This window comes from Rhinolophus sinicus, chromosome 12, assembly GCF_057876585.1.
Source record: "Rhinolophus sinicus isolate RSI-liver-muscle chromosome 12, RSI-T2T, whole genome shotgun sequence".
Classification (NCBI taxonomy): domain Eukaryota; kingdom Metazoa; phylum Chordata; class Mammalia; order Chiroptera; family Rhinolophidae; genus Rhinolophus; species Rhinolophus sinicus.
Window position 1 is genome coordinate 11,555,189 of NC_142512.1, and position 26,589 is coordinate 11,581,777.

Here is a 26,589-nt window from a genome sequence, read left to right on the forward strand (position 1 = left end):
ATGGCCACCTGCCTCTGCATGCTCAACAAAGAATGAACAGATTCTATCAGCACTCTGTCTAGGAGAAAGCTGCTCCTCCAGTGTCTATCCTGAAGCCAGACAATTCAGTTCCTCTCTGTATGTCCCTGGTACCTTTCGAGCTGCTGCCCCAGTGCCGGAGCTCAGAGTGAGTAAATCTTCAGAGAGCAAGTCTGTACATGGGCCCTTTAAGAGGATAGCCTGAGACTGCAACAGCCCTTTGTCTCACTCAACCACAACCTCTGCTGGTTTTCACAGCCAGAAGTTGCGGGGGACTTCCCTTCCCAGCACTGGACCCTGGGCTTGGGAGCCTGGTGTGGGGCTGGGACCCCTCGCTCCTCCAGGGCGAACTCTGCAGCCGAGATATCCCTCCTAATTTTTAATCGCCACATGTGGATATGGCAACTAGTCCATTCTGTGTCTCTGCCCTTCCTGCCAGGTCTGGAGGTGGCTTCTTCTGTATGGCCTTAGTTGTAGGACTTCTGTCTAGCTAGATTTCATGTAATTCTCAATGATGGTTGTTCTGTACTTTAGTTGTAATTTTGATGTGGTCCTGAGAGGAGGCAAGCACAGCCTTTACCTCCTCCAACATCTTGACCAGAAATGATAAAAAAATAAATTTTTTAAATGGTTTTTAAAATTTAGTAGTTTAATTTATTATCTTAACATTCTGGAATTCAGAAGATTAAAATAGATCTCACAGGACTCAAATCGAGCTGCATTCCTTCTGGAAGCTCTAGGGGAAAATTTCCTTGCTTTACCCAGCCTCTAGAGGTTGCTACATTCTTGGCTTGCGGCCCCTTCCTCCATCTTCAAAGCCAGCAATCACATCAGTCTGACCTCTACTTCTGTCATCATATCTCCTTCTCTGCTTTCCTATTTCACTTATAAGGACACTTGTGGTCATATTGGGCCCACCTGAATAATACAAAATAATCTCCCCATTTTAACATCCTTGTTTTTGTTTGCTAGGGCTGCCATAACAAAGCACCACAGACTAGGGTGTTTAAACAGTAGAAATTTATTTTCTCACAGTTCTGGAAGCTGGATTTCCAAGATCAAAGTGTCAGCAGGGTTGTTATCTTCTAATGCCTCACTCTTTGGCTTTTAGATGTTCACCTTCTCACTGTGTCTTCATGTGATACATATCTGTGTCCTAATCTCCTCTTCTTATAAGGACACCCGTCAGAACTGGATCAGGACCCATTTCAATGACCTCATTTTAACTTAATTATCTCTAAATACCCTGTCTCCAAATACAGTCACATTCTGAGGTACTGAGGGTTAGCACTTCGACATGAATTTGGGGGTGGGGGGTGAGGGGGATACAATTTACTTCTTAATTCAATCACACCTGCAAATTCCCTTTTGCCATGTAAGGTAACCTATTAGGGTTTAGGACCCAAACATCTGTGGGAGTGGGGGCGGGGGAGAATTAGTCTGCCTGCCACAAAAACTTTCACCTTCAGACCTCCAGAAACTTGAACTCAACCTGCCTCAAAATGGAAGTCATCTTCCTTCTCCTCCTATGTCATCTGTCTCAGGGAATTAACCACCATTCAGCAAGTTGCCTAAGCCAGAAATCTGGTGTTCTGGAGAAAATGTCAGACTACTACTTGCCTATCCAATATCATTTTCCCCATCTTCCCTGGTAATAACACTTCTATTTTATTGGAGGCAGCAATATGCCCAGCTAAATTACAATATTCCTCAGCCTCCTTACGACAAGAGTTAACCAATGAGAAGTATATGGAAGTCATTAGGTGGGAGCAAGGAAAGCTCTTTGCTTGCCAGAAGCTCTTTTCCCTTTACCTTCCCTTCTTTGAATGCAGACTAGATGGTTGGGACCATGAACTGATCTTGAGAATGGAAGCCATTGTCAAGGATGGCAGAGCAGAGAGTTAGAAGACAGCATGGGTGACCTCCAAGGAGACACTGGACTGCCTAACCCTATCTCTTACAGGAGATATAAATAAAACCTTATATTAAGTCACCATTATTTGAGGTTTGTTACTTGCAGCCAAATACAATTCCTACTTATATAGGCAACAGGTCTGGGGAAAGTTATTTTCTTCTTCCAAGTCCAAATACCATTTTATTAAATCCAGAACTGATATACTTAGAACAAAGGCTGTCATAAATAAGTTCCAAATCAGTGCAATTTATTGGTTCTCCAATTCAAAACATTCCCTGAGTCTCTAAGGACAGAGAAAGGGGGCCAGGGGAGATAAGAGCAGTTTGACCATGAGGGTCCCAGGCTTCTTGCCCTCCTATCTCTGAGGCATCAGAGACCTTTCTCAGATTGGGCATCTGGGTGGTGGACAGGGAAAAGAGTGGTGTTTACATCTTTCTCTGTCACCTGTCAGGTTGTCTCACCTGTTCTCAGAACTGAGGCACAAGTGGGTGGGAGAAGGTAGTGGGAAAGGAATCATTGTATAAAACGAGCACCATTTCTGTATTTTGCTGTGTATAATGTGCTCCCATGTATAATGCATACCCACATTTTTGACTCAAACTTTCAGGGAAAAAAAAATCTTTCATTTTAATTTTTTAATTCAAATTTTTATTTGTTTACATTTAGGTACTTGTTTTTTGAATTATAAAGGAATTTTAGCATTTCGTTTTTAACATATCATGGTATAAGAAATTTTATGTAACAAATAATTACAAAACACAAGAACAGATCCAAGGTACAAGAAATTTTATGTAGCAGTAACAAATTTATGGTATTTACACATCATAAAAGGCCAAGAACTCTTCATCTTGCAAGTTTGTCGTAAGTTCAACAAAACCAACGATCCTCTTCCAGGGTATTATTTTGCATACAGATATCATTATTGATTTCTAGAGTTACATTTTTAACTCATGACCATAAATAAAAGAATTAAAAACATTTATATAGACATGGAATTAGAACTACCCATGTATAATGAGTATCCTTATTTTTCCCTCACAAATTTGGGCATAAAAGTGTGCATTATACACGGCAAAATACAGTAATTGGAGGAGACACCTAAATGCTCAGCTCTCTTTCTCCCAGGTTCCAATCGCCACAGGTGTCAACGTCAAGGTAAATTAAACTTCCTGGACATTTAGTATTCTATATTGGCTGAGCATGTAGACTCTGGAGACAGCCTACCTGGGCTCACATCTCCTCTGGGCCCTAACCACTCTTTGACCCTAGACAACTTACATCACTTGTCCATAACTCTGTCTTCACAACTGCAAATGGAGTTAATGAAGGTGCCTACCTCCCCCTCAGCGTTAGCTGGGATAATCCACATAAGGCTTTTATATTAAGCACCGAGCACTAGTTATTATTAATGTAAGAGACTACACAAGGCAGTCATGGCAAGAGGCGGATAATCTCCTAAATGATTTTATATAAAGGAAGAACGCAAATCTCTATGACTGAGTGTGAGATGATTAAGAGGAAAAAAAAGAACGGGGGTGGAGGTGGACGGGGGAGCGGAAGTTGCTATACACTGTGCATTCTGGCAAATGGGAGCCTGACACTGGCCGATGACATTATTCTGACAAATTGAACTCCTCCCTCTCCTCTGCCTCACAATCACATTTAATCAAGTACCAAGGCCTGTAGTTTCTACCACCCTAACATCTTTCAAGGATGGCAATTCCTCTTGGGGCCGAGGCAGCTCGCTGTTCAGCAAAATTCATATTTCCCCTCCACAGTGAAGAGTGAATTTGCTGTCCCACCAGGTCCACATGCCCCTTGCATCTAAGGGTGACCATGCGACAGACTCAAGGGGGCAGAAGTGAAATGTGACTGCTGGGTTGGGCCTTGTTGGAAGTGCTTCTCCACACTCTCTTTTCCTAACTCTGCTGAGCCGCAGTGCGCCAGCAGCCTAGGTCTGCATCAGTGTGATGGTACTTGGAGGTGGGGGCTTTGGGAGGGGATCAGGTTTAGGTGAGGTCCTGAGAGCGAAGTCCCTGTGATGGGGTTAATTGTCTGTAAGAAGAGGAAGAAACACAAGAGCTAGTTTCCTCTCTCCCTTTCTCTCTCTCTCCGCTCCCTCTGTTTCCCCCCACCCCACCCCCTTCACACCCATGTACCAAGGAAGGCCAGGTGAGCACACAGGGAGGACACAGCCATCTGTAACACAGGAAGAGGGTCCTCGCCAGACACCAAATCTGCTGGCACCTTGATCTTGGACTTCCCAGCCTCCAGAACTGTGAGAAATGAGTGTCTGTTGTTCAAGTCACCCAGTACGGGGTTTTGTTGTGGCAGCCCGAGCTGACTATGACAGTCAGGAAAGCCCCATGAAGACCAGGGACACCACAGGAGACTGGCATATAAACTAGAAATAGACTTTCACTTTGTTTAGCTACGGAAATGTTGGCATTTGCTTGTTATAGCAGCGATACAAGTGACATTGGCACTGTCACTGCTTTCACTGGAGCCCATGTAATCCATCTTGCTGATTACTTTACCAGATGTCTGACCTGGCTTATCCTTCTGTCTTCTTCTCCTCTAATCCATTCTGCATCCTGCACCAGCATGATCTTTGTCCCAAATGCAAAGTTTTAACAAGTTTCATCCTTCCATTTGTCCCTTGGCACAGTCTGAGCTCCCCACTCGCCTTATGAGGACTCAGGTCCTACCACGCTGTCACGAGCAGCAAGCGAGCTCAGTCCCCACTGACCTTCTGTCCGATCTTCATCCCCACCTTGCTCCCTCTCCTCTCTGCTCTTCACTCAGCTCTCAGCTCTCCATATGGAACATTCTCCGTCTCACTGCCTCTTGGTTTATCTGGCTCGCTCTCACTCACTCTTCTCTTTTTTTTCCCCCTTGCACTTTTGCCTTCCACCAAACTGCTTATGACCCTATATCATAGTTGCCCAAGTCAGATCCAACTTGAAAAGTGACCATTTATTTGGTTAAAAGCAGTTACAGTCATGGAAAAATCAGAGGCTTTGGCACTAAATAGACCTGGGTTCAAAATCTGACTATACAAGCATTTGTATTTCTCTCTCAGATTTCCATTTATGTGTGAGAATGATAATTACCTCATTAGGTCCTTGTCAGGATTAAATAAAGTAATAGAAAGTGCTAATAGTACATAGTATTAGGTTGGTGCAAAAGTAATGGCGGTTTAAAAGGCTTTTTAAAAAAAATTGCGAAAACAGCAATTACTTTTGCACCAACCTAATAATTGTTCATAGTAGTGGTTCAAACTGCTGAAAGAACATAGTAGGTGTTCACTAAAAGACAGATATTATTATTATGTTTGTCACAGGAGAAGAGAATTTTAGGCTACAGACATAATACAGGAATTCCCAAATCCTCGGTTAGAATAGCTTGACGCCATAGACTCTTCCAGGCAGGTAGGACCTAGATATCTGATTTCAAACAAAGAAATGCAGCACTTTTGCAACCGAGTACTCGACTCTCCCTGAAGCAGTATTGTAGTTACTACAGGGCCTTTGCCCTGACTAACTCACATGTACACATTTTCACTTAGAATCCAGGTGGAAAAAAAACTCATAAAATTCAGGCAAGAACCCCATGGGAATAATTCTGGGAGCAGCTGCCAAACACTCCACTGGTGTCCCTTCAACGGGAAAGGGAAGAAAAGCCCCATGTCATCAGCCTGCCTGGGGTAGAAGGTGTAGCTGCTTTCAGGGACTGTGCAGCATAACGAGACTAATAAAGTGGCACCACGTGTGTGTGCCCGTGGTCCAGGCCAGGGCTGCCACTTGCAGTTTCACCCCAACATAAGGATGAAAGGGAGTGAGGCCGACACCTGGGAAAGCGGGTGCTGGTGAGAAGAGACAGGCTGGGCTGAGTGTGGTCACCCTGTGGCCAGACGGGCTGCTGCGGAATGAGGCATGCCTGAGCAGAAGCAGAGGGACCGCCAGGGGCTGAGGCCCAGGTGGGAAAGGCCTGGGATGGCTTACAACGCCCTTTCCCAGATGGGCTGTGAAAGACAACATTGTTCCATTCATTCATTCAACAAATAGCTATTGAGCAACTTGTGAGTGCTATATTGGAGAGAAGGAAGTGAGCAAAATGGACAATTACTGTTTTCTGGAGCTTTCCTTCTGGGAGGGGCAGACAGGCCCTAAACAAGGACATGATCAACTGGACAAGATTGTATCAGAGGGTGATGAGGGCTGTGAAATCAATAAGCAGGGTGAGGGGATAGAGAATGGGGAGGGCTACTTGAAAGGGTAGTCATAGGAGGCCCTTCTGGGGCAGAACATTCCAGAGAGGGACAGGGAAAGCAAGGGCAGGAGGCCTCCCTGAGGAGGGAAGTACCTGGTGTGTTGGAGAGTTATCTTTCCTCTTCTCCCTGCCCTCTCCCATCCCGACTCTGGTGTTACTTCCACACCACCCTGCCCTGAAGGGGACGTTGTGGGGACACCGCGCTGTCCCCCCTGCAGCCTTCCTTGGTGGTGGTGCCTCTCTCCTCCTCATCCTGCTGTGAGCCTACCTGCTCCTCCATCACACAGGCCTGTCCAGGATCCTCTCCTTCTTTGTGCCCACTCAGCCCTCCATCCCTCGGTCTGAGTCCCCCTTTGCACTCACCCCACAGCCACTCCCATTGCCCACACCCAACCCCAGCTTCCGTCATGTCCCCCTAGTCAGCAGCTGCTACTGAAACCTGTGCTGAGCTCCGGACAGCACCTCCCAACCTGGGTGGTCCTGTCTTCCCCATTTGGATGGTCCTCGACTCACACACAACCAGTATCAAAGGACATTTGTTGTGTTTCCCAGCATTGGCTCTCCAAATCCCCTGTGTGTCCCCAGGGTTAGAGGAGGGGGACACCAGCAATCACTCCAGAGCACTGGGCTAACCTCCCTCTTCCACACCCTCAATGTCCAGTCTGTCTCCTAAACACGTCCCATAATCCTTCCCCTTTTCTCCATCCCCAATGTCCCTGGGTTAGGTCACCAGCCTCCTCATGGGTCCCCCGCCTCAGGTTTATGCTGCTGCAATCCATTCTCCATGACCAGAGCACCTTTCCGATCATGTCACCACTCCTGGTCCTGGCCCTGAATCGTTTGTTACCTGCTCCCGTCCCATAGCAAGATGAAGCTCATACCCCTCCATTCCACATAGGTCTCGCTGGGGAGTCCCACTCCTACCCAGCCCCATCTACATCCCTGCCACTCATTCTTCACCCCAGAACCACAGCTTGGTACACCCCACCATGTCACACTTCTGCAACTTTCCCCGTGCTTCTTCCTCAGCCTGGACTATTCGGATTCCCCTTTCCATCTAGCTGGCTCCTTAACTCAAGCATCGCCTCTTCCAGGAAGTCTTCCTTGAAGCACCCTCTAATTACCTCCCTGGCACAGGCCTCGCTAATTCCTTCTGCTTCACGTTTAGCACATCTTGTCATTGAAGAACTCTGTGGTACACAGTGCTTGTTAAACAAATGAGTGGTGGCAGTTTGTCCTTACAACTACTCTGCTCCCATTTACAGCTGAATACATTCAGACACAGAGATACTGAGCGACTTTGCCAAGGTTATGAGCAACCATGTACAGAGGGACAATGGACCCAGGGAGAAATCTGCTTCAACCTCCACCTCCATCCTTAAAAATTCAACATAGAATTACCACATGATCTGCAATTCTACGTGTGGGTATATATCCAGAAGAATTCAAAGCAGGGACATACGCAGTTATTTGTATACCCATGTTCATGGCAGCATTATTCACAATAGCCCCAAAGTGCAAGCAAACCAAGTGTCCACGGATAGAGGGATGGATAAACAAAATGTGGTGTATATTTACAATGGGATATTATTCAGTCTTAAAAAGGAAGGACATTCTGACACATGCTACAATATGGATGAACCTTGAGGATATTATGTTAAGTGAAATAAGCCAGTTACAAAAGGATACACACTATATGTTTCCACTAACATGAGGTACCTAGAGAGTAGTCAAATTCAAAGAGACAGAAAGTAGAATGGTGGTTGCCAGGGAGGGCTGGGGGAAGAGGAAAATGGGCAGTTACCCTGTAATGGGAGTGAAGGTGGTGAACAAGGGGAGCTGGCCAAGGGCCATGCTCTCGGGGTCTAGATAAGACTAAGGAATATGCAGACGAACCCTGCTGGGAATAAGGAAGACCAGGGGAGAGGGCTAACGGGTGTGCTGAGCAGCATAGAGGGCCCTCTGCGATGCAGGTAGATGATTTCTAGAGGCCCATGCAGGACACTCCGGGGAACTCCTGAATGCCCCCCCCCCCCATAGCCTAACAGAGGAAGAATAAAGAGAGCTGAAAAACTGTCAGGCAATCCTAAGAAAAGAGAGAATATATTTCTTAAAATACTGACCCTAGGTCCCAGGAAGGGAAAAAGTGGGGAAGTACATGAAGACTGATTGGAGAGCATTGATCAGGGTCAATGTTTTTCCAAATTCTCTCAGTGTACCCCTCGGGGTATGTGAAATGATTTTGGCCAGCACACGGATTCACATTAAAAGGCATAGATAGGCATTTTAATTCTCATCCAGTCTTTCCTATGACTTCCATCACAAAATTTCCAATTGATGCTGTGAAATTATCCCCTCCGAAAACTGTGAATCTCACATCTGTATTTGAGAAAGAGAGAACAGGCTTCTAGGTTCAGCAACTTCAGTAGGCATCAATGTCTAGTTCAGAAGTTGCCAAGATGGGCCCACTGCCCGGCTTTGTAAATAAAGTTTTATTGGAACACAACCATTCATTTATACATTGTCTATGGCTCCTTTGTTACCATGGCAGAAATGAATGGTTGTAACTGAGACCTGTGGCCCACAAAGTCTAAAATGTTTAACATCTGCCCCCCTACAGAAAAAGTTTGCGGACTTTTGGTCTATTTCCATTGTTTTGTTTACAGTGTGTATATTCTTAAATACTTGCTGTCTATTGTAATTGATATCAGTTTTCTACTGATGGTGACAATAGTTAATTGAAGTTAAAAAAAATCCATTTAAGGAAACAAATGAACAAAACATTGTAATATTAACACATTAATATAATACATATTATAGAAGTAGACTGCAGAATCTGGGGGTAGCATATATATGACAAAGCTTGATAAACACTGGATTATGAGAACAGGGAAAGTGAAAGATTTGAGAATGATGAAGATAAAGAGATTGGGGACTGGAACAGCACTTCATTAGAAAAAGGGATTTGTATATATGAAGGGTGGATCTGTACCCATCAAGGATAGAGAGAGGGCTCAGCAGGTCCTCACTGGACCTAGAAGAGTGAGGCAAGGGGACAGGGAGCTGCTACCAGGAGAAGCCAAGATTCACAAAGGGGAGAAAATGGTGGTGCAGGAGAGTCAGTGGCAGATCGCTTCCCATCTGGGGTTTTCCCTACAGAAGCATCGTGGCAGAAAGAATGTAAAGATATCAGTGACAATCACAATAGTAATACTTGTATGTTATGACATGCAGCTTCTAAGAACTTTACACCTATGAACTCACTTAATCTTCATAGTAACCCCGTGAAGTAAGGGATTATTTTACAATGAGGACATTGAGGCACGAAGAGGGCCAGGGCCTCACCCAAGGTCACACAGCTAGTGAGTGGCACAAGCTGGTGTGGCTAGACTTGCCCAACATCGGAGCCTGACCACTCGGGAGGTGACTGGGCCTTGGTCATGCATACAGTCAGGCCTGGGAACCTATGACTCGAGGTCAGCTGAGCACCTGACTGGCCGGTACCTGTCTCAATCTCAGCTTGCCCTTAAGGATCTAGGTCACAGAGAGGCTGTCATCCTTGTGACATCACAAGGAGAGGACAGATCATGATATTTTGCCCAGAGAGTGACAAGGTCTTCGTTGCCAAGAGGAGGCAGAGCCGTAAGGCAGGTGCAGAAGGACAAACCTCTCTGAGCCGCAGGGGCAGCCGCAATCCCAACAGCCCCGAGAAGTCTCAGCAGTAGTGGGGCAGAGGGGCTGGAAGGGACCAAACCTGGAAGTCACAAATCAGGGGCTGGGTGTCCAGCTGCGCCCTTCACACCATGTTCCTGGTTCACAAAACATAACAGATGCCTACTGTCTTACATTTCCTTGTTTTTGCAATATTTTCCATTGTATTTATGGAAACACAGAATCTGAAGTTATATACTATAATTTAATATAATCTGAAATTATATCATTTATGTATAATTTGTCTCCCCCTTCAAATGTTAGCTCTGTAATGTCAGGCTCTGTATGTGAGCCATTTCCTGCTGCCTGATATATCCCAGGTGCTCAATAATACTGGTCTAATTTAAACCCTGCTTCGGCTCAAACTTCTAAACGTGATGGGGTCACTCAGGGTTACCACTGAGTTCCTTGCCTTGGTGAACAAGGTGGGAGCCAGCCAGAGCCCAACCAGAGAGAAGGCCCTGCCTCTTTAGCTTGTCTCCCAGTGACATAGGGACAACCAAGGACGTCTCAGTGCCCCAGGGGCTGAAGCACTCTCTTCCTAGCGGCGTGATGGGCCACCTTTAATGGGGTGCTGACTGTGCAATTATGTTGTTTCTGAGAGCTTTGTTTGAGAGTCTTGATTTTCTATTTGTACTATAGCTAAAGTTAAAGGATGTCTAAAAACAAACAACCCTTTTAGCTATTGTGACAGGTTGCATTGTGTCCCCAAAATTCACACATTGAAATCTTAACCCTTAGTACATCAGAATCCTAACCCCTTGAACTTATTTGGAAATAGGGTCATGGCAGATGTAATTAGGAGGATGAGGTTGTACTGGAGTAGGGTGGGGACCTTCTTATGTGTACCATAGCTGGTGTCCTTATCAAAAGGAAAAGCTTGGACATGGAGATATGCACACCAGGAGAATGACCCTTCATAATGAAAGTCATGCATCTACAAGCCAAGCCACGACAAAGATGGCCAGCAAACCAGCAGAAGCAAGGAGAGAGGCATGGAACATTCTCTTTCACAGCCAACAAACAGCACCGACACTGCTAACGCTGTGATCTAAGACTTCTGAACTCCAGAACTGGGACGGACACAAATCAATTTCTGTTGTTCAAGCCACCCAGTTTGAGGTTCTGTGTCACAGCAGCCCCAGGAACCTCATGGATTTATTTCCAACAGTGGATGCTAGACTTGACCAGTGAACAGGTAGGTCATGAAGGCTCTCTGTGGTGGTGAGAAGGTGGTGGCATCCTTCTTGTTCACACTAGGCACAGTCAAGTGAAGTCAGTGTTTCTTGCTAATGACGGCCGTTGGTCTAGGCCAGCCTCCACCCAGGCATTCTCAGTTTCTCACTCCTCTAGTCACTCTCCCTTCTGCTCTCGTCTCCTACCCACTCCTCCTCCAGGCTGTCCCACTCCATGGCTTGAGTGTCACCTGGCTTTTCATCAACAGTCCCTGTCCTTCTCTCTCAGGCTGCCTTGACACACAGGAGACGGGATATCAGGAAACAGAGGCAGGAAAGACTCACAGGGCAGGTGTGGAGGGCTCCTCCCAGCCTGGGCTGTCTCTTGGGGGGTCACTGTTAGCCATACCGAGGAACAGCCATGTGTTGTGAGAAGGGGAAGGCAGGTGCAGAACAGAGTACACACTACGGCCCGTTTTCATAAGACAGAAAGGGGATATTTTTGGTTCTGGAAGCTGGACACCAAGGAGTGGATTCTGATTAGCTCTGGAGACTGAAACTGTGAATAGTTTCCGTTTTGTTCCTTTTGCTGGTGAACATGTCATCATTTTTTCAGCTGGAAACGTGTGTGTGTGTGTGTGTGTGTGTGTGTATAGTAGAAATAAAAATGTTGAGGAGATGCAGCACCTGAGGGAGCAGTGTTTTCCTGGGATGCTGAGGATCTGTGTTGAGACCTAAAGTGGGGTGCGGAGGAGAAGGCTCCTTATTCCCAGCTTCTCTTTCACTCACCATCTGATATCAGGTGGGAATACGATGACCAACCATGCCAGTTGGCCCAGGACTCAGACTTCCCGGCACACAAAAATGTTAACACTAAAATTGTTGTTCACACACACACACACACACACACACACACACACACACACGAACCCGAGAACCTGTAGCGAGCCAGGCTTGGACCCGTCAGCCTGCACTGCCACAGTGCGGGTGCTCAACCTGCTCCTGCAAACGCTTCACTGTCCATCAGCTGTTCTTCCCAAAAACCTGTCTCCTAGTCAGAGCTGGGGGGCAATAGATCGAGAGAGCCAGGGCTTCTCCAGCACTCGGAGGTGCCCTGTGCAGGAACTTAACCGTTTCTGAGGAAACACTAGGAAAAGGTTGCAAATACCCAGCGGGAGATTGGCCTCGACTACTTCTCACTTGGAGATGCCTCCACATTGGCTCTCTGGCTTGAGCCACGTCTTGTGGTTAAAATCCAAACTTATATAACTCTCCCTCTCCCCAGTTCTTTTTTCTGAAGGTTTCTCATTCATCCTGGCTTATTTTACAGGTAGGAAACTAATGTTGAACCACCTATTTCTTCTTACCCACTGGGGAAGGCAAAAGAGAGTGGAAATTATTTCTTACAGTTGTGTGGGGAAATTGCATCCCCGAGAGGTTTGGCGCCCAGATCAAGGCAGTTATTCAGGGACGGGGGAGGCAGCTGTCCGTAGCCCTGCAGAAGTGCCTGGAGGCTGTGGCTGTGTTTTCCTCAGTTGCTGTTCACTCGGAACCCCCTGTGAGTGGCCATGATGATAAGACCACCTGTTTTACACCTCACCCCTTGGGGATGCATGCAGTGTCCCCAAGACAGAGAGAAACGTGAAGTTACTCAGTCTAGAAAACACAGTCAGAGAACCTGGTAAACATTTCTTGACTTTGGCCTGGAGCTGCCTTTCAGTCCACGCCCAGTTTACCACACAGAGGCCAGAAGTCCTTTCTCTCGTGTTCCACCTTCTGTCACCTCAGTCTTTGGCATCTCTGTGAAAAGCCTTACTGAAGGAGGCTGAGGTCTGAGGGTCTCTAGAGTGGACACACGAAACTTCTCTTGCTAACACTGACAAATCCTTACAGCACATTTCAAAATCTCTTTACGTCAGCAAATTCTATTCCAACCTTTTACAGAAATCTCCTGCCCCCACTGAGAAGAGTAGGGCAGAAGAGGAATGAAAGCCCCACACTACCACATGAGCTGAGGGAACTGTGGCTGAGAAACCTGGCAGGACTTGCCCAGGAGTTCAGAGTCAGAGAACAAGGCAGGCTCAACATTCCCAGCCCTGGGCTATTGCAAATCCATCCAAAGACAGCCTGATGCCTCCTCTGCCATGTAACTTGGTTGGCCCCAGCAAAGGCCAGTCCCATGAACAGTGACATCAGGCTGTTTGGGTCAGGATCACTGCTGAACCATGAAACAGTTAAGAAATATCCTGCCCCACTGGCTGCCGTGAGCGTAAAGGTAGATCCACCTGTACTTCCTTGTGCTTACAGACAGTCTGCTCACTCATTTACTCACACCCAGCGGGGAGGGAAGGCAGCAGGACGCAGGGCCACCACCCTCCCATGCAAATCACCTCTGGGAGTGCAGCTGGGCGCCTCACGCTGCTGCTGCTCTGGGGCGATGCTCCTGGGGCAGCCCTGGGGAAGATGCAACCCCGGGCGGTGTGCCTGCCTCCTCATCCTGGCCCTCCTGATCGACGCCGCGGGCCTGGTGCTGCTGCTGGTGGGCATTTTCGCACCGCTCGACTACTGGGACTTCTTTGTCTACTCAGGGGCCCTGATCCTGGCTTTCAGCCTGCTGTTCTGGATCATCTGGTATTCCCTCAATATCGAGCTGTCTCTTGAGAAACTGGACTTGTAGTTTGGCTGTGGGCAGAGGAAGAGGAATGCAGGCTTCCTGTGAAGCTGGGGCTGTGGGCAGTCAGAGGAGCAGGGACATGTTGCCCCTCCCGCCCAGAATGCCCCACCAGGGACCAGGTGAGTGCACATGAGACCTGCCTGGAGCGGTGGCCGAGGAGACTCAGGTGAGCAGGGGCAGGACGGGCCTTCAGAGGCTGAATGTGCAAGCGACATAAGGTAGTGCCCAGCCTGGGTTCTGTCAGCCTGGTCTCTGGCTGGCCAGGAGAACATGGAGCAGGTATTTTCTCCCCTGAGGACCTTTTTTCTCTTGGAAACCAGAAAGAGGGTCTCAACAGCTCCTTCCACTTCTGATACTCCATGGAGTGTTCTGCCACATGGAACAGGAAGTTATCCCTTCAGCTTAGAACTTGAGAGAAAAATGCTCCTCTTGAGTATCTGTTGGGGAGAATCCCTGCTGGGGAGAAAAGCCGGTAGCACTGGGAGATGACGGAAAGTTCCCCAATGGTTGTTTGTACCCTTGCATGGATGCAAGCTGGGCTGCGATGGGAGGAAACCGAGCAGAACCACCCAGAACAGCCTTTCTCACTAGCTTTCTCCCTTCACTTGCCCAGATGGGACATGCAGGAAGGGTCAGGACCGGCTTCCATGTCCACTCTTAGTGTACCCGGCCCCTCTCTCAGCAGTGTCCCCACTCCACCCTCCTCACATACGCTTCCATTGCAGTCAACACCTCCTGCGGCCGACCTGGGAGACCCCGAAGTCAAGAGACGATGGCTGACCAGTTTTTATTGACCGAGCTGCACTTTGCAGCCAGGCCAGTGGCTTGGTTAACCACATGTAACCAAGGAGGCAGACAGTTGTAAGATTTTTCACATGGACAGGGAACCAAAAAGATAGAGTTGGTCTGGCCCCCACACCCTAAATCAGAGATGGGCAGCTGTCCCCAAGGGACTGAAATGGGAGCCCCAGTTGGTCTGTGATCGTCATACCCTGCTTCCCAGGTGGACAGGGACCTGCATTCAGGCACAGTTGGGCACTCCCTTTGGAGGGCTGGGTGTAAGAACAAAGGTCATTGCCAGGTTGGAAAAAGGAAAAAAAAAAAATCATTGTGTCTTTTCTGGGGAATTCCATCTGACCCTCAGAACTGAGAGACAAAAGCAGCAGTTTGAAGCAGTTTCAGTGGGGAGGGGTGAACCTGTCCCTGGCAGATGAAAGGAAAAGAAATGACAAGTCAGAGCACCTGGGTCCCACTCTGAGCAGCACCACTTGTTCACTGGGTGACATAGGACAGTTTACGTGATGCTCTGAGCCTCAGTATCCTCATCTGTAAAATGAGGATAATATTACCTGTCCCTGTTGTTGCAAGGATCAAAAATAGCCAAGTCAGGTAAAGGCTCTTTGCAAACGATGTGGCTCTTACCCATGTCAAGTGTTGTAACTAAACATAAAATATGGGGTGAGTAAACTCACCCAGAGTCCCATCTGGGAGTACCTTGGTGTACCTCAAATTGGTAGTGGTGGAGGTCACTTTATAATTAGCATCGTGAAATGCCAAAGCAAGAAGGGATCCCTAATTTGCTCCTCCATTCACAAGGATGTGTAAGGCACTGCGGACGTGAAAAATAAGACACATGAGGTCTCTACCCTCGGGGAGTTTCCCATCAGGTGAGATATTAACCAAATACTCTCATTAATGGAGGTACAGTAACAGAGTCAGGTGAAGATTAGGAAGATAAGGAACATCTCTCCATGAGAACATTCAATACAGAAACTGACCTAGAAGGTAGAGTCTTTCAGGGAGAGGTAATGGCCTGAGCAAAGGTCCTGGGGTAGCAGGGAATAAAAGACAGCAGGGAAATTGAAGGGCAGAGGGCAAGTGCAGGAGAGGGTTAAGGCCCTGATGTAGGCAGATGCCAGATCAGGCAGAGCCTTGAATGCCCTCTTAAGGATTTTGGTCATTATTTTAAGAACAATAAGAAGCTATTAAAGAGATATAAATGGGATGATGATGATGATGATGATGATGATGATGATGATGATGATGACCAGTTCAAGCCCATTTCGGGAGCTAAGTCACTTGCCCAAACAACATGAGGTCCCAGTGTGGGGCGCCTTCCCCTGGCACATCGTGTTCTCATTGGAAAGAAAGAAGGTCAATAGCCCAGTGGTAAAGAACACGGGCCAAGACCCAGACTGTCCAGTTTGAATCCAGTTTTGTTCCGTGCTAGCCATGTGACCTGGGGCAAGTTACTGCACCTGTCCATGCCCGTTTCCAAATCTGCAAAATGGAGATGGCGCTAATAATAACCCATTTTCAGAAATGATGCTGATAATAGCTCATAACTCATAAGGATGTTGTCCGGATGAAGTGGGTTAGTATGTGTACAGCACTATACCAGTGATGCTTAAATAAACTGTGTCACGATGCAGGTAGCTGGGGCATTACAGAGGGGTGAGACAGTCCTCCAAGAATGACATCCCAGAAGCATTAAGATCAATCGGAAGGCAGTGTCTGGCATTGAGATTTTCCAGCAGATGTGAGAGGGAGAGCTGCCCCAGAACACCAGACTTTTGTCTAGGCTCAAAGGGACTTCAAAAGTTGTGAGACCCACGGTGGTGTCCGGTGAATACAATCGTGCAAATGTCACCTTTACCTTTTCAGTCCCCAAACCAGCCCATCCCCTGCAATGTCTGGGACTGACCTAGAGTGATAGATTAATGTGGGCTGAGACCCTAGGCAATCATTTTACTTCCCTTTAGAGTAAGACATCTGGTCCCCGGGAGAGGTCTCAAACTGTGCTCTGTGAAGGCCCCTGAGGGGCTGGAGTGGGGGGAGAGCGAGGAGGCAGGAATCCAGCACCCCACCCACTCCACAACATACACATGCACCCAGAACAGCCAGGGTTTCCAGGGTTTTATCTACTGAACTTTCTTATAAGGCTTGATGTGAATACAAGTTCTGATGCTAAAAGACATTTCTGAAAACAACTCGTGTCAGTCCCCTATTTCTGTGACCTTTGGCATGGGTGTAATCTCCAACCATATTCATGATTTATGGGCAGTTTGTAACTGGCTCTGCCAGTTCCCCGGTTCTCTAAGTGGAGTAAAAGGAAAGACGGCACCTTGAATTCAGAGACTGATGTTACTGTTCCAAGCTCGTCCTTCAGAGTCTCAGAGTCTCGTTTGCTAGGACACCCCACCTCAGCGATAAGGGGTTCACATCCCTGCCAGGAGGTCTGGTACAGAACTCAAGTGAGGACAGGGCAGGGCCTGGCCCCCCACAGCCCTCGGCCTGCAGGTTACATGCTTCTCTGGAGACCACCTGGCCACTAAACCTCAAAGGGATCCCTTTCAGGAGCTTCAGGAATGAATGGCTTGTTTTTATAGCCCAACTGTGTATCAAGTGAGACATCAGGCCATCTGATTTTATCACTTGGTCGCTGTATTTTCTGAAGCTTTGTTTGCTCTGTGTTCCACTTGCTGGGCATTTCTTGTAGATAAGGTCCCCTGGCAAAGTCAGGTGAGGACTCTTGTCCTTTTATAGGAGGATGTAAGATTATACTCCCCCACAAATACACACACACACACACACACACACACACACACACACCATACACATATATCAACACTCCCTCCCTCATACATTCCCCTCATGGACACACACCCATATTCCCCTCATTTATACCTCATGAACACATGCACACTCCCATAAACACACACACACACACAACCTACATGCACACCTACCTCTCCCATTGCCCATACACAACACATATCCATCACACCCAACACATACACTTTCTGTGCACAGAACCCCCGCCCCATGCACCCATATTCTCCTCACCTGCACCTGACATGCACATCAACCTCCCACACACCAGCACATGCATCTGTCCCCCACTGCACACACATATTTTGCCCACACCAACATAGCACTCACATTGTGCCCACTCCACATCCATCCTATTCACACACACACACACACACACACACACACACACACACCCTGCCACCTGCCACACACATACCAAACTCACACCTACACAAACATAGCACTCCCCAGCAATCAAAGCTGAAAGGCATGGAAGGCTCACAGCCTCGAGCCCTAGAAAGTGAAGCTTGTTTCTCAGCATGGACTTTTTCTTACACACGGACGCTCCTCTCTACCCACGGAGGGGGCCGGGGGAGCTGTGAGGTCAGTTCAGAGGAGAGCCAGGTAAAAAGGCCTGCATGCTAGGGCTGTGTGGAGAGCCAAACATTTCTCTAATCCCTGGAGAAATTTGTAATCTAGAGAGCGCTATGAAGCAAGTACGTACTACCTCACAAAAAATACACAGAAAATGGGAAATGCATACCATGAGATAAGCACCGTCTCGCACAGGGCTCTGAAAGCTGAGGTGAGGAAGAGATTCTCCCAGCTGGGTGGGGAAGAGAGCTGTGGCTTCAGATATTTGGCCTGGGTCCTGAGACACAGGTAAGAACATGACCAGCAGAGATGGCCTTTGGAAAGAGCCAGAGGGAAGGGCTGCAGCATGGAAAGAATTAAAGAGTGTCTCAGAAAGAGTGAGCAGGCACACGACTGGTGATATGGGTGTTTGCCGGAGGATGTTAGAAGTGAGATGAGGATTCTGACACTTGGAAAACATGAAGGAGCCTTTGATAACTTTAGGGACTGGACAGTGACATGACTCGGCTTTGCTTGAGGAAGAGTAACTTGGTGTCGTGTGCAGAACAGGTGAGAGAGGATGGGCATAGAGACAGGGAGAGCATTCAGACAGGGAGAGCTCAGGCGGCAGGTGATAAGAGATGGAACTGAAATGAGGGCCACAGAAAGGAGAGGAGAAGGACGGGGACAGTGTGAGTGGAGGGCAGACAGGCTCAGCAGACATCCCGTCCTGGTCTACAGGGGAATGGTGGTGTCAAATGTTTCAGAAAACATTGCCATCCTCAGAATGAGGGAGGTTGGGAGAAGGCACAGGTTTGGTTAAAATGATGTGTTTTCCTTCACACATGCAAATGGTTTGAGATGCAAATGGTGTTTATGAGCAGAACTAACCAATTGACGTTGAATGTGCAGATTTTAAACTCGGAAGGCAGGTCAGGCATGGAGATGGAGGTAGGGTTGCAGACATGAATGTGGATGGGTTTGTAGAAGGTGAGAATGTCAAGAAAAAAGGGAAGCAAACACGGTGTGGGGGAGTGGGGAATGGAAGGAAGGAAGGTAGAAGGAGGAACCCTGAGATTCACTGAAAGAAGCCCTGTACGTTATCCCACTAACAACACTGTGAAGAAAATGTTATTATCATTATCATTCCCCTTTTACAGATAAGCCTGTGAAGGAGCATAGAGACTAGGTAACTTGTCCAACATAATGGAACTAGTGAGTGATGGAGCCAGATTGTGAAGCCAGGTGTATCTGCCCCTATTCTTCAGACTTTTTCCATTAGACTTGGGGTTGGCAAGTTACAGCCCATGGGCCAAAGCTGGCTGGCCCTCCTCCTGTTTCTGTAAGTGGAGTTTTATTGGAACACAGGCAGGATCATTCACTCATGTGTGGCTGCTTTGTGCTATAACGACAGAGTTGAGTAACTGCCAGGGAACCCATTTGGCCTGCAATGCTTAAAATACTTATTATCTGGCCTTTTACAGAAATAGTTTGCTGACCCCTGACCTAGACATTGTTACTTTCTATAGAAGCCGAAGTCAAAACGCTGAACCATGTTTGAAGGAAGGCAGACTGGAGAGCCAAAGAGTTCCCAGTAATAATCAGGGAGCATGAAACAGGCAGGTGGCAAAGGGGATGAAGGAGGACATGATATCAATAGTGGGAGGGACTGACCATTAAAAGCCTCAGAGTCAAGGGAATTGTAGCAGCTATATACGATGTCAGAGGGGTAGCAGATTGGAGGAGAGGGGTTATCACTTTGGGAGGGGTGTAAATGTCTAACTATTACATTGTTTTGTACACCTGAAACTAATAAAAAAAATTACACTGATGGAAAATAAAAACAAAAGCCTCAGAGCCACCAAAAATGTTGTGCCCTGAGGAAAGGTGATTGGACTTAGCAATGAGACTTTATCAGTAAATGGTGGGGACAAAAATGAGACTAGTGGCTGCTAAGATGTATAAAGAGTGAGTGCAGATGAATCTTCAGAATCGTTGGTAATGAAGTGACAGGGGTAAGGCTATGATGACACAGCTTCTTTGAAGAATGATTGTTTTCAGAGGAAGGGATACAGAAAATTGAGCAGGATGCTTATGAGGAGGAGAGGAGCCAGTAGAGAGGAAAAGCGGACACGGAAGTAACTCTCACAGAGGGATGTCTGGCCGTGTCCAAGGTAGAGGTGGGGGGCAGACTCCAGAGTCCACAGAGAGATACTAGCTTTGCCTGCAAGGAAGAGTGGGGAGAGAGAACTAAGATTTGATGAGCATCTCGGTATTTATTTGGCCAATCACATATTTTCTCATTTGATGCTCACACCTCTTGAGTTAGGGATTCAAATCCCCACTTTACAGATGGGAAACTGAGTCTCAAATAGCCCACGGAAATGGTGCAGTCGAGGAGTAGCTCCAGAATTGAAACCTAAGTCTAGCTGACTCCAAGAACCAAGCTTATTTCACTACACACAGGGTTGAAATGACATTTTCAAGTCTTAAGCTGATCCATTTCATCTTTATTTATTCAACACAGGTCCCTTCTTCCCGAGAAGCATCAAAGCGAGAAGATGCCCCTCTCTGCAGCCTACTGTTTAACGTGTCCAGGAAGAACTAGAGGCTGCAAAGCAGAGGCTTTCAAAGCAGATACTAGGATGCCCACAAATGGCCACAAATGCCAGACTTCGGCAAGGTTCCAGGCTCCATCAAGAGTCCAGCACCCCTGCACCAGGCTACTGATGCCACTGCTGGTGCCTCATCTGTCTCTGAGGGCCTGCGAAGCCTTAAAGTTGTCTCACTGGAGTTTTTACTGCAGCAACCCTGCTGTGGGCTTAGACACTAAAGGAGAAGTCCTGTCCCCTATTACTCCTCTTGTCAATGTCCTTTTAAAAACTAACAATTGGAACCAAGCATAAAAGGCTACACGGGATCCCCTACGAGCACGTATCACACTGTATTGTTGCTACCTCTCTTCGGCTCTTTGAACAGACTGTGTGAGCCCCTGGAGGGCTCCACTTTATCCATCTCTTGGTATCATCCAGTTGGCACATGGGAGCATATTTCAATGTGTTGGTTGCAAAAGCAAATGCACAGCCAGTGCTGTGTGGGAGAGACTGCTCCTTTTGGTGCTGGCCACTGAGTACTATTGATAATAACACAGCTCCACCCATTTGCACAACCAGGTGTGCAGGTGGCTCACGTTGAGCTTGTAGTCAACTGAAACCCTCCCGGCATTTTTCTGACAAGCAAGTGTGGCCTCAGCTATGCTGTCCTTGTGTCATTCATTTCTTGATCCTAAGAGCAGGACTCTATTTATCTTAATTCAATTGCGTCTAGTCAAATGCAGCCCAACTACAGCAAACAATGAGGGACAACCTTTAGAGGCTAATCAGACTGGCTGAGGCTTACCACCTGTGCTTGACCTACTTCACTAATTTATATTTACACTGGTCTAATTTTGTACTTTTCACCCTAAACATGTACATGTTTCTTATAGGCTGCCTCCAATATTTTATGGTATGAGAGTTACCTAAATAAAGAAGTCAATTTGGCCTTTTGTTAAAACATGATCTAACATGTTTCTGAGTCTGCATGGTCTTATAAAAATTCTCAAACTCCCAGTTTTATCATCCTCTTTCCAAGAGTTTAACCTGCCTCTGTGCAAATCTTGGAATTCTACATTTGCTGCAGCACCTCCTGGAAGGAAGGCATAGAGCCTGGTGTGACACAGACAATACATGGTTATCCTGATACCATGGAATCTTCTGGAAGTTCTGTGCTCAACCACCAGCCTGGCTTCTTATAGTTAGGCTGGACTCAGAAACTTGAAGAGATATCATAAAAGAGAAGAAAAAAGATTCCCCTCCTACTCAGAATCTTCTTTGACCATCTTCACTTGTAATCCTATTGATTTTCCCCGTTAAACATTTCTTTGTGTTTCTGACCTGACATTAAGGAAACATTTCCTCTTACTAGAAGTTCTAACATTAGCACTGAAGGAAAAGTCACATATAATCAATATCATTTGGAACAATTCCTTAGGAAGATACTGTGTTGAAGGCCACATAACGTCTTTTCATGAGACCAACACAGTTGGGTTTTTTATTCTAGAAATAGAACAGGTTTATGTTTCTTTGGCTGAGAACCAAATGTAATAGTTGGCTTTTATTTCAAAGCAGCCACATTGTTCAAAATATGCAAATCTTGAAAAACTAGGATTGCACTCAGCCCAAAACATATGTTTCTGTCTGAGAGAGGCTGGGGAACTGAGATTAGCAGAGCAGCAGTGGCAGATTCTGACTTCTCACGTCATGCTCACTCCAGGGAACTTCTCATGTTACTTACATCTTCCTCTCTGTCTCTTTCACCTGGCTCTTAGCTTGTAATTTAAATGCATGTATGATGGTTCTCCATCTAGTGCACTTGTTCAACTCCTGGATTGTCTCCCAAACTACAGGGCATGCTTCTGCAGGATGGACATCTGTCCAGTGCTTTGGGGAATGAGTGTAGAGTAAATCTGTGCTAATAGAAGTAGGGGATGAATTGAATGCAATTCCAGCTGATTACTTACTGGCCCTTGCGTTAGTCTCCTGGAAGGAAAGGGAGGTCCACAGAGGAGGGCTTTCTGGAATTTATCATCAACCATCTGGGAGCCCTGATTAAGGGCTAGAACTGAGAAGGCACACCTAGGCAATACATGTGGAAATTGGGGGCAAGCCCTCTGGGGCAAAATTTAGTGTGCAACTGAGCAGCTGCCAGAACAATGCTCAGAGACCCCTTACCGCAGAGAATTAGAGGCCACAAGCACGGAACTCAATCTGAAAGGTTATGAGAACAGCTCAAACTGTATGCAGATTACTTGGGGATCTTGTTAAATGCTGACTCTGATTCAGTAGGTCTGGGGAAGGGCCTGACTGAGGCTCTGCACTTTTAAAAAGCTCGCAGGTGATTACCACTGCTGCTAGGCCTCAGGACATTTTGAAGAGCAAGGATCTTGAGCAACCCTGTGATTTTAGAGATGGGAAACTGAAGCTAGCAAGTGAAGCAACCTCCCCAAGTTCAAGCAGCTGAAAAGCAAGCAGCAGATCCAGGATGGGGGCCCAGGTCTCCAGGGCTCCAGGGCTCCGGGCTGCCAGTCAGGTGTTCTTTCCCCTCCATAAACTGCTGTCTGGCTTCTGCAGAGCTCTGCTGAGCCCCAGGCAGAGCAAGCAAGCCGGGTTGCAGCCAGGGGAGGTGAGGCATACCCGTGCAGCAGGTGAGTCATGAACCATCATGCCTCAGGCCTCAACCTGGCTGTGCTCCTGACCAGGCCCCCACGCTACTCTGTCACTGCAGATGCCAGAGCCGTGAGCACATGAGTGCGAGGCAAGGTGGGGCAGACAGAGAGGAAGAAACAGAAAGACTGCATTTCCACTGGGCAGGGCCCCAGGGAGCCAGGCTAGCGATACTCTGGGCTCATCCTCCCAGAAAGTTCTTCCAAGGGGTTGGGCCTGGGGAGCCTCCTACTGCTTTCCAGGGCCGTCTCTGTGGCCCTTCCTCCTATCTGTTCCCCTGGAGGGTATTTGGGCTTTTTCAGTGACCTGAACTCAGTTTGATTCAGCCACTTGCAGGCTGAGTGGCCTTCTTGGTGATCCTCGCCTATTGGGGGATAGTGATAATTACATCACAATTGCAGGATTAAATGTGATTCAGCTTTGGCCTTCTGAGACCTCCAGGAACTCCTGAATAGGCAAATTCCTTAGAACCTATGGTTTCCCCTTTGTAGAAATCAAAATGTAGAGTAGTGCATTTTAGGTCATCTCTTCAGACTCCTAAGGATTCTAGGACTAGCAGATCTATGTCATTGAAAGCTATTTAAAGTCAAGTCTGCCACTAATAATCAAGTCCACACTTCAAATAAGCTTCTCCCCACAGTTTTCTGCAGAGAGGACCAACAGGAACCCACACACCCAGGGGAAGATGGGCATCCTAGGAGGAAGTATGGGTCCCCTCCAGCTCTGCAGTCTGCAGCACACACAGTTAGTAGCCTTGAAACCCCTAGGATTCAACTCATTTCTCAGTGAAATTGCAGCATGGTGGCAAAAGGAGAGCTTATCCTGGCTGGATCATAAGTTGAGTCCACCACTGTTGAGGCTGTCTTAGAAATTCGTTTGCATGAGGAACCAAAGAGCTTTCTGGGTAAAAACCAACCCTATGGGAAAAGGGAGTCAGACAGACAAGCTTGACCGGGTACCAGAGACTTAACACAGATATGCTCAGCTTGCTTCGTCTAGCAACAACCTCTTGTTCTCAGAGAAGAAAAGGATGTCATAAGGAGGATTAGGCAGCTTTGGGGGAAAAACCTGTCTGTGATATTGTGGTCTGCATCTCATCACTTGGAAGCATTCAGCATAGGCTTGGGTCGTGTTAGTTCCTGGTAGACATAATGACGTCTGGCAGAGAAGTGAAAGAGTAAGTCACTCCTTGTCAGGGATATTTGGATGGAAGTTTCAGACTGCTATGAATATAGGTATCCCACTTTTAAAAGCAAAACTAGCATGTTCAAGCGGTTGTAGAGGCAGCATGCAACAGGAGTAGCAAGATTGGCCCAGCCGAGCTCCTGCCCTTGGGACCTACACTCAGCATCAAGCCTCCATAGCTTTGAACTACGTCTGTGAGCATCTGTGCTTTATCTCAATTTATCTTATGCATCCATTAACAAGATGTGTCCTAAGGTATCAGAAAAGCCTCAGAGAGCTCGTAAGGTTATTAGGCTGAGCGTACAACTGGATGTAATTAAGCATTTCAATCATGGTAAATGAAATAAAGACATTACGTGAGTGTTGAATTTGCCTGCATCCACCATTTATACTATTTGCACACAGAAAGAATCTTGAAAGCTGCTGAAATTACTACTGGTTCTGCTAGTAGCAAAGTGGTCTCTTAGCCTCCAGGAATGGATCAAATGGAAAGTCTACCGCTTCAGTGGAGTGATGGGTGTACAAAGCGTGGTGTTCCATTAAGTTATACTTACGGAGAAAGTAGTCTTTCTAATAGGTGAGACTACACGGTACATGCATTGTTTCTACTTTATACAGGCTGTGTATTTATTATATCCCGGCTCTTATTATGTTAGTGTCAGTTTATGTTTTCTGGGTTATTTGGTATGATTTGGTAGGGTAATGTGGGGGTCTGGAAACACTCAAAAAGTTTTTCATATAAATTAATGGTAATTACTTTGCTTTATGCCACTTCGGCTTATGAAAGTTTTTATAGGAGTTCTCTAGTTTTGGCTGTGGGGAAAACCTGTACCAGCCTGGGGGTGTCAAGGTGTCACTAGATGAGAGAGCACATTGTACATGGTCAAGGACAACACCTGGGAAGCCCTGTGGTAGTTGTCGCAGACTTCACAGCAGCCACAATTCATTCTTTCCTTCATTCATTTATTCAACAAATATTCACCTCTGGCCTCACTCACCCTGGATCATACCTGAGATCCTTTAGTATCTGAAGTTGGTAATTTTCAGGAAAGGAAAGGGAAAATGAGGTACCTATTCCCACCCACCACCATTTCTGCAATGCCCCACCCTGCTGGGCTATGTGCCCCCAAACTCCCTGAGTCAACATGCAAAGAAATAATTAACATACAGACTCTATACTTGCTGAATTTGGCCTGATTCTGCTTCCAAATGACAGGTACCCCGTTGACAAGTATCTCCGTGTCTTTCTTTCCTTGCTTCTCCTTCCCCAAGCTGACTGTTCCGGCATCAGCCCCCAGCCACTGAGCAGCCATTTTTCCTCTTCACCTGCTTCGCTTCTAGCCCCAGCCATAGGCCTAGGCCATAGTAGGGAGGGTGAGGCCTTCAGGGTTCTGTTCCCTGGGGCATTCCCACCTCACACACAGCCCTAGCCCCGATGTCCTCTCACCTGACCCCCTCTTTCCGACCAGCCCTCCTTTTCTCCATGAATTTCAGACTCTGCTCAAAGATCCCATGTCCACATCTACCTCCCAACTGCAGCTCTCCAGAGTCTGAATCCTGGCCACTTCTCAGAGCCTCTCTTTCTGAAGAGTCCAGGACACAACCCCCAGCTCCAGATATCTGGGAACAATGAAGCAATGATTCTCAAAGTGCAGTTCTGGGACCAGCAGTGACAGCCTCACTTGGGAACTTTTGGAATGACACCATCTCCAGCCCTAGTAGAATGAGCAACTCATCCCAGTTTGCCCACTTGGGCCCCAGGGGCTCCAATCCCAGACCTACAAAATAAGAGGCTTTGGGGATGGGGCCCAGCGATTGCATTTAACAAGCCTCCAGGGGATTCTGCTGCATGCACATTCAAGTCTTACAACTTCTGCTGGAAAGGATCTTTGAAGCTGAACTTGTGCTTGGAGGCTGCCCTCTGGGTGGATCCCATCCCCCAGTGTCTCCCAGGTGCAGGAAAGCACACCTTGCCTACTGTCACATGGAGTCCTGGCCAGGCCACACTAGCCCCAGGTGGTTCTGTCAGCTGTGACCAACCGTGAGTCTGACCAGCCCATACTAGTGTCCTTTGCTGGCCTGGGGGATGGACGGGTTTTCTTCCTCTCTCACCTGCATTTGGGTTTCCAAGAAAATCAAGTTTCCCATTGTTAGGAAGAAAGTCAGGAGTGGGAGTTTGCTGGAGCTGGTGTACTGAAAAGGAGGGAG

The 26,589-nt window shown here is 47.2% G+C and overlaps 1 protein-coding gene across 2 annotated transcripts; it reads left to right on the forward strand.

The window, feature by feature from the left end:
* Positions 1–13,368: 13,368 nt before the first annotated feature.
* TMEM238L (transmembrane protein 238 like) lies at positions 13,369–24,712 on the forward strand. Of its 2 annotated transcripts, none has more exons than XM_074320043.2 (2): positions 13,369–13,931; positions 20,460–24,712. In XM_074320043.2, the coding sequence occupies exon 1, from the start codon at positions 13,529–13,531 to the stop codon at positions 13,766–13,768; it is 240 nt and encodes a 79-aa protein (XP_074176144.1). In that variant the 5' UTR covers positions 13,369–13,528; the 3' UTR covers positions 13,769–13,931; positions 20,460–24,712. The 2 variants fall into 2 exon arrangements, with proteins under 2 accessions (XP_074176144.1, XP_074176143.1); XM_074320042.2 differs by having other exon boundaries at positions 13,371–13,884; positions 20,460–24,711.
* Positions 24,713–26,589: the final 1,877 nt, after the last annotated feature.